Raw genomic sequence first — 8,555 nt, 5'->3', positions numbered from 1 at the left:
GAGGTGGCTGGCTGCCGCTGCCACAGGCCAGCTGTGGGCTGAAGGGAGTAGGGGATTCCACCTTACCAGAGTCTGCAGGGAGTCAAGCTTTGCACTTTGCAGGTCTGAGTCCATCTTCTCAATGAGCAGAGGGAGCAGGAACTGCAGAGAGAGGCACTTAGACTCAGCCCACCTTTGCACCACCTTGTCTGTGGCCCTGCAGGGCTGCAAGCTCAGCCTCTGTCAGGAGAGCAGAGGTGGAGGGATACCTGCAACAGGCAGCCCCTTCCCAGAGTGTCAGCACCCTCCCCATGCCCAGCCCCAGCAGGAGACAGGGCTGCCCTAGTGCAGGCTCCTGGTCCAAGTTGTTCCCATCCCACAGAGCTACAGCGGGAGCTGCAGCGCTATGAAATGCAGCATGTGCTCAGGGAACAGGGGGGTGCTCAAGAACCCCCTAAGAGCTTCCTACCTCAGCAAATTGGGGCGTGGAGGCCAGTACAGCCCGGAGGCTGAGGATCAGGTCTTCTCTCTGGATGCCATGAGGGTCATTGGGGGGCTGGAAGGGAAGCACAGAGAGCAGGTCACCGGTCAGGAAACCTCCCAAACCAGCCATCAGCCGAGGCCGCATCACTTCATCTCCAGCAAGGCAGCAGCGATGTCAGTCACTGCAGCCAGCTTGGCACCAGCCTGTCAGCCTGGGTACCACAGCTCGCAGCTCAACACTGCCCAGCCAAGACTCTTGCCCACCCTCTCCTCCCATTCCCTGGAGGGGACATGACCCCCTGAGAAAACACCGGAAGGAATAGACTGTGGCACAGGGCAGACTCACTCACTGGAGTAAAATCAATGGGGAAGTAGCAGGACGTCACTTCAAACAGCTCCTCCACAAAGGGACCTGCAGGGTGAGGAGAGAGGGAGTGAGCAGAGATGCTGGGCAAAAGAGGCACAGCAGCCATGCCTAGCACCCATGGCAGGCTGGCTCTGCAGCTCCTAAAGCATGTCAGGGATAACCTCAGCCCTGGTCAGACCCAAGAGCCATCCCTCCAACAGCTCAAAGAAAAGCGACATGTTCCCTGATCAGCTCCGCACAGCAGGCACAGGCTCACCCAGGGCATAGTTCTTGGTAATGAGATCATGCACGATCTGGAAGGCCACCAGCAGGTTGCGGGGATCCTTCTCCCCATCCATCACCTGGATAAAGCCGAAGGTGAAGTCGGCACCCAGGCCCTTCAGCTCTGCAGAAAGAAGGAGCATGAGCAGGTGCAGGACACCAGACCTCACCAACATGGCATGAAACCAGTCTGGCCTCCCTAGCCCCACAGCCCTTCCAGCTCTCCCCAGGCAGAGCCACAGAGCCCTCGGAGAAGGTGAAAGTGAGCCATTTTCCCAGCCTGGACAACCCCAGAGTGCTTCTGGCATCTGCCCCCTCACCTTCCTCCCTGGTGCCCATGAAGTTGGTGATGATGCTGTAGACTGTGTGGCGGTCCAGCTGCAGCAGGGACTGGAGGGAGGAGCAGAGCGATTAAAAACAAGCCTCCGCACATGGCAGCACTGATACCCACCACCCAAGGGCAGTGCATGCCCTTGAGAAGAGGGCAGGATGCCCAGCAGCTCAGCTGCTGCTTCCTGGCACGCAGATCCCATTTACCACATGCAAAGCGTGCACATGCCTATGCAATGGCACCTGAACATGACTGTGTCCATCACTGCATGAATGCACCACCACAGTCACAACAGGACCACACACGCTGCCCAAGGCCCTGCCAGCATAAACAATCTTAAATTGCAGGAGAATTTGGGGGCTGGGGGCACTTAAACATAGCCTGGAGAACAGAGCAAAGGAAATAACTCCCCCAGGGCTGAGAGAAGAGAGGACAAGGGCCAAACTGTTGTCTGCCTCTTGCTCTGCAGTGAGACGCACTGTCTCTAAGCTCCACAGGAGCACTGTACTGCTGCTGAAGGATGTGCCACACTGCACTGCCACTGACTGCACTCAGTCCTCAGGGCAGGCAGGCCATCCCCAGACACCTGGAGAGCGGGAACAGGAGGATGGAAAATCACATTGCTCACCTGCACGTGTACCTCCTGGAAGATAGCTTTGAGCACAGACACCGCTAACCCCGGGGACAGCACCTCACACATGCTCTGGGGACAGGAAAAGAGAAAAGCAACAAGAGAAAACTATGATGGCAGACATAAAACAGAGCTCCTGCTTCTGTACAGCGGCCACCTGCAGGATCCTCTCTTACCCAGGGGAGAGCTCACCACCCCCACAGGACAGGATACCCATCGCCTACGCTGCTCCCCAGGGTGGCCAGGGAACCCTTGCCCCAATACCAGCATGGGGCAGGAAATCAAGGCAGTCTCCTCCCTCCTGCCCCTCTGCAAGGGGCACAGCAGGAGCACTGAGAAGACAGGGCAATGCCACCAGGCAGGAGCTGACAGCCCAGCCGGGCCCCGCTTGACGTGCTGCTCCAACCTGTACCCAGGTGTTGCATCTCCCTGGCACCACTAGAGCACATCCCGACACTGCGGGCTGGGGGCGCAAGCTCACCAGCGCTCGGAGTCCCTGGAGCACGGAGGGGATCACGGGTGTTGATTTTGCAGCCGATTCCCATAGAACAGGACCAGATGCAGCACTGTCAGAAACAGACAGCAACGTGCGTTAGTCCCGGGAAATGCAGCTGCCGGGCACCGGCCCCAGCTCTGCCAAAAGCAGCTGCTGGATGAACAGCAAGCATATCTTGCACTGGTGAATGGGATTAACTGCCACTGTTGGGTGCACCCACCTGGCTCCAACACCTTCGCCCTCCCCCCGTGAGCAACCCACGTCTGACTGCAGCGGGGCAGCACCCACCTCTGGCCGCTGCAGAGGGGCTGGAGCTACCCGAGAGGCATTTGCCCTATCCTGTCCAGACATGTGGGTGCAGACACGAGCAGTGAAGCGGCAGACGCCTGCTCAGCCGAGGCTGGAGGATGTCGTGGGGTGGGGCACAGGGCTGGAGCAGGAGCTCCGGTTTCCCTGCGCTGGCTCCACAACACGTTCCCGGCCCCTGAGTCACGGCCACGGGCGCCTGCACACCCCGGCCCTGGGGAGTGGCAGCAGGAAACAGACTGGAAGAGCCGGCTAGCAGCATCCTGCGCCCACAGCTGCTGCAGAAACTCACCCCCCCAGGAGGCAGCCTGACGCAGCACTTGAGAAATGAACTGGGTAGGGAGGGACAGGAAGGGAGATGGGGCCAGCTGGGGGTGTCACAGCAGCTGCCTGTGCCCTCCCGGGAAGGTGGCTCTGCCCACCCTCCTCCAGAGCTCCTGGTGACTTGGCTCTAACCCAGCTCGCTCCCCTCATCCAGCTGCCCTGACTCCCCACTGAACCTCCCCACCCCCAGCTGTCCCCCAGGAAGCACCCCAGTCCCCATCACAGTCATCACACCTGACTCCAGCTACACCAGTAGCTAGTCTGTACTCTCTCTGCACAGCTGCTCTTGGCCCTGCCTGGCACCAGTCTGAAACTTAGAGAGCCAAGCACCAAGGACTAAGCACCTTTTACTTCCATCCTTCCCTTCCTCTACCTCACTTACTAGCTGGGCCCCCCCTGCCTTGCCAGCCTGCTGGCACACCAGCTATCCATCAGCAAGGCCCCCAGTCCAAGTCAAAGTTTGGCAGCACTTACTGGCTTCCCCTGCTGCCAGCCAGTTGCCATGGGGCATTTAACACAGCCAAACCTTCTCCTTGCCTCCTCGAATGGGGCATCTTCCTCTCCCCACTCCGGTCCTCCACTCTATTCTTATCCTTACGCTGATCTCCTCTCCTCCCCAGGCCCCAGGGTTCCCCCAGAGTTAACCTGGGCAGGCTGCAGGGCTGCGGCATGACTCGCTTTGTGAAGGATGGTTTTCCTGCACTGAATCACCACCCAAGGATTTTGACATGCAGATGTGTCCCCAAGGCGTCCCACGTGGCGCTGAGCACACCTGGGTGTGCAACGCCCACACACTGCCGGGGGCACCCGCTGCAGCACCAGGGCTTTGGCGTGTTCAGGGAGTGACCCGAATTGTGTGGTGAGGTTGGCAAAAAGGCTGCAGCGTGAGGCCCCATGCCCTCCTTGGACTTTGACTCTTGAGAGACATGTACGAAGTTGTCACGGTGCTAAATCAATCCCTTTGCCAACTGCAGGACAGACACTTGAGTGGTACAGGCTTTGCCCCCAACCTGCCAGCAGCCATTCAATGGCCCAGAGCAGCCCCTACCTTCCTTCTCCTGGAGCAGGGAGTAACACTGGAGCAGGACTTGTGACAGCAGCTGGATGCCTCGCCCTCGCGTCCGAGGATCTGTGTTCTCCAGGCAAGACCTAGCCCAAGTCGGGAGAAAGCCCAAGAGGCCTGTTGTGAGCAGGGACACCCAAGCAGAAAGCACATCCTGAGCAGATACATTATAAAAACAAAGAGGTGCCGCTCTCTGGGCAGGGGGGGGGTGGCTCAGTCCTGCCTGACTTGCCGGCAGGTTGGAAGCAGACTCCTCTTCCCCTGACTATGCTGCATGCATGCATCTGGCCCCACAGCCATGCAGCAATAAATCCAAGTTCTCAAGTCAGACCAATGAAATTGCTCTTGCACCACGCTCTGCACCTGAAACTCAGGCTCCCAAGATCACAAGGGCCAAAAAATGGCAAAGCCTCTCACAACGAGGCAAACCCAGCCCCCAGCTTGGGAGAAACAAGCCTCCCCGAGTCCCAGGCCACAAGAGCTCGGAGACAGAAGCAAAAGCTGAGTGCCAGCCAACTTATGACACGGTGATGTGCAGCTGTCTACTCAGGCAGCTCCTGCTGGGGACAGTCCCAACTGAGAAGTGCCCTGCGGCTCGCTGCCTGCCACAACACCTCTCCTCAGTCCTGGGAGAGCATGAAGAGCTGCTCTGGCCTTGCTCTTTCCCAAACAGCTCCCAAGTCCTGGGAGGGCAAAGCACTGCTCAGGTGCTGTGCTGTGAGCGGACAACATACTTGCAAGGCCTGTGTGCTGTGGTGTGTCTACCAGTGCTGAAGCCACCTCGTCCTGGACAAGCATGCACACTTCTTCTTCTCACTGTCCCTCCTTGCAGGAATTTCCCCTGCAAGGCCCTTAGGCGATGTATAACATGTATAAGGCTTTTCTTACCCCAGGGCTTCCACAAGCTGCAGCACAGTCCAGCTTCCATCTTTCACCCCTGGAGAAAGGAGGTAAAGAGAGTGAACCAAAGAGACTCCCAGACCATCAGTCAGGCACGGCGCTGGAGACAGATGCCGGGAAGGACCCCGGCGCCACAGCGGGAAAGGCTAGCTGGGTGCCGGCACCTCGCTAAGCACCGAAGGAGCCATGTGCACTCAGTTGGTGGGGCTGCCTCCAGCCCTGCCTGCGAACACATCTGGGACCGAGAGCTGCCTTGATCAGAGCGGAGAGCAGGCAACAACGGGTGATCTTGCCTGTACTTTGCCTCTACCCTCTCCCCGCAGCCTGGCTGCATCCGTGACCAAGGCGTGGCTCCCGAGAGAAGCACCCTTGCTGTGCTCCACTTCGCTGAGATGCCAAAAACCCCTTCTCTAATGTGAGCAAGCCAGGAGGAGACAGAGGGCAGTTCCCTAGGTGCTTCCCAAGGGAAAACTGGCCAAGCAAACAGCTCAGACACTAGCAATCACCCAGCTTCCCACCTTGGCTCTGCCACCTCCACGCTATGCTGAGCAAGACCTGCACAAACTCCCTCCAAGATGGAGGGCAGGGAGAAAGGCAGCTTTGTGGTGAGAGGAAGATGAAGCGTTGGGACTCCTGGAGTCTATTTCCAGCTCTGACTCAGACACCCCGCCAGGTTGCCTCACTCACCTCCTGCCTCAATATTCTTGCAACTCAACTGGGGGAAGAGTCACTCCTCGGGAGGCTTTGGTAAGGACCTGCTGCATCCTACAAGAGCCTTGGCAGAAGGGCAGGTTCTCCACTCCCGCCACCCACCGCCAACATGACACCTTCCCAGTAGGAAAGCTCTGTGTGTGCCCTGTGGTCAGACATGGGGTGGGAGGCAAGGGACTGCCTTACCTTCAGCCCTGTAACCTGTAGCTCAGGTGACAAGGGACATTGCTGGGAAACAAGCAGCACCCCTCACTCTCCACCTGGACAAAGCAGCTTTCCTCCACAAAAAAAGCACCTTCCAGTCACCAAGTCTCACTGTCTTTGCCCAGGAGCATTTCTGGGCACTCCAGAGGGCCCTGTTCATCCCTCTGCCCTGCTGAAGTCTTGCTTACACAACTGACAGGGCACCCACCCCATCAGAAGCCTAAAGGTTTCATTCTGGGCTTTCCCAGGCCTTGTCTCAGCTAGTGTCTCCTGCTATTGCAAGCATTTACTGGCTCTTCCTAAGCAGTTAGTTCCAGTATTGAGTCACGCTGTTCATCAGAGAGAGGTCTCCGGGGATGGGAGAAGGGACGACAGTGTTTTCTGACAGCAGGCAGCCCTGGCTCCAGAGATAGAGCTTCCAATCCCGCCTGGCACAGCAGGGAGAGGGAGCCTGGACTGAGGGACAGAACAGATAAGGGGAGCTGCGAGGAAGAAGAGCCCAGCAGAGTCGACAGGCACAGACTGAACAGGGGGTGCCTTGAGCGACAGCCGTATGGTGCTGTCAAAATTTCTTTCGGAAGAACAACAGTGCAACAGCAAGTGGGTGCTGCGCACAGGCACAAAGCAGAGCGAGCCACCGGGAGAGCTCGTACGGTCCCTTCACACCCAGCATCCCAATATCCCACTCTGCAAGCTCACAAAAAGCCCTTGTGCCTCTGAACCACTGTGGAAAAGGACCGAGACAAACACTGTCTCCACAGCCAAGCACTCTGCCTCTCTGCCTTTTCAGAGACAGAGAGCAGCATCTAAGAAAGCTGCTGGTTTCCCAATCAACAGGAAAGAGCTGAAGTGTACTGATCAAACCACAGTCGGCTATTGATGCTCCCATGGTTAGCAGCCCCTTCGCTCGTCTACAGCAAGAGAACTCGCTCTGTCCTCAGGGACCCAGGGGTGCGACCACTTCACCTCATGTGGAGTGACCACACCAGTCCCGATAGCGCGACCTGCGAGTGCTGCCTCCTGCTCGCAGGCAGAGCCGCGCAGGCCACGGCTTAAGCGCAAGCACAGCTATAACTGGACCTGCCTCATCAGCACGGCAGGCACAGTGGCGAACCCCACAGTGGCGAGCCTGTGAAACTTCTGCCTCCACATCTGGCAGCAGCAAGTTCCCAAGGTTAATTACACACCTTGAATCTCAGCACTCCCTTTACCAGGAGGGGCTGCCTTCCTACAGGTGTTCCTGTAGTCCGAGAGGCTAAACAGAAGCAAGCCATTTACCCTTTGCTGCATTATTACTCGGAATCAATCTGCTCCCTTTCCTGACACCTCTTCCCCCCTTTCACGCAGTGTCCTTCTAGACATTAATCACTTCTGCACACTTTCCATTCTTGTCTCCCCCACACCCTCAAAACGTAAGCACAGCATTCATGGGGAGTGTGTGATGGATTTCTGTAACAGCAGTATCCTTCTCTCCCCATCTTTTAATAAAAACGAGTTCAGCCTCCTTCCGCCACCCACTGACCCATGCAGCCCGAGCTGCCTGTGGCAGCACCGAGGCCTTTCTTCCACTTGCCAAGTTACACTCAATTTAGTACTCAGCCACACATGGGAGAAGCTCAATGCCTTTCTTCCGACAATTGCACAATGGCCACAACGTCAGAAAAAACCTCTCCTTTCGCTCAAGGATACGTGATGCAATTTAATACTTTCTGATGTGTGATTCTATACGAGGTCAGAGGGGCCAAAGAACACTTGCTGGCTCCCTCGCTTGTCAAGGTAGGTTTGTCACAAGTGCCATATGGCAGATGAGATCGGGGAGGGGGGTGCGGGGGCAGCTCTTCGCTTTGTGCATTTTCGAAGAGACAAAGCTTTCTGCGGGCACTTCTGTAACATGACCATAGGTGACAACAGTAGTTGTAAGGTTATCTTTCCCCCCTCTATCCCAAATATGTCAGAGGCCTTGTGCAACTCTTTGCAACATCTTGAATGTCACGTAGTTTAGTGAATTCCTCCAAATTTCCTTGGCATTTTTGTCACTCTGCATTACATGGACCACCAGGGTATCTTCCCGTTTTGCCAGCTCATCTCATCACCAAGATACCATGGATCAGTTCACAATCCATCAGTCGTGGGAAAGGTCTATAAGCTACCCCTCCGTACCCCTTCTTTGCTCTCTCAACTCCTTTCCAAAACATGCTGAAACCACTGCCTAGAAACACAAATTTGCTGCCTCATCCTTAAAAAGCCAGGTTCCTGAAGCTGCAAATTCCCTAAAGAAACAAAGTCACCAAATCGCTGCTCCAAGCAGAAAGACAAATTATCCAAGGAAACCAAATGCCTCAAGCCCTGCCAGGAAAGGAGGAGAAACCACAGAGAGGGCAGTCAGAGCCTGGGCCCCGGAAGCAGGGGCCAGTGAAGCCAGCGCGTCAGTCATCTCCCACAGTATCTCGACAAGGCCAGGAGCTCCCTTCCCACTGTCATCTTCTCTGTCACCCAACC

General features: G+C 56.7%; 1 protein-coding gene across 1 annotated transcript in view; it reads right to left on the bottom strand.

The window, feature by feature from the left end:
- MMS19 (MMS19 nucleotide excision repair homolog (S. cerevisiae)) overlaps positions 1–5,169 on the bottom strand; it is an 11,531-nt gene extending 6,362 nt beyond the window's left edge. The window contains 8 exon segments of the mRNA XM_009575253.1: positions 67–141; positions 449–535; positions 813–874; positions 1,086–1,214; positions 1,411–1,480; positions 2,050–2,124; positions 4,227–4,327; positions 5,130–5,169. Coding sequence (XP_009573548.1) covers positions 67–141; positions 449–535; positions 813–874; positions 1,086–1,214; positions 1,411–1,480; positions 2,050–2,124; positions 4,227–4,327; positions 5,130–5,169 — 639 coding nt within the window.
- Positions 5,170–8,555: the final 3,386 nt, after the last annotated feature.

Source organism: Fulmarus glacialis, unplaced genomic scaffold (genome assembly GCF_000690835.1).
Source record: "Fulmarus glacialis isolate BGI_N327 unplaced genomic scaffold, ASM69083v1 scaffold18043, whole genome shotgun sequence".
Classification (NCBI taxonomy): Eukaryota; Metazoa; Chordata; class Aves; order Procellariiformes; family Procellariidae; genus Fulmarus; species Fulmarus glacialis.
Note: the sequence above shows the minus strand (reverse complement) of the source record. Positions and strands in the feature narration are given on the sequence as shown.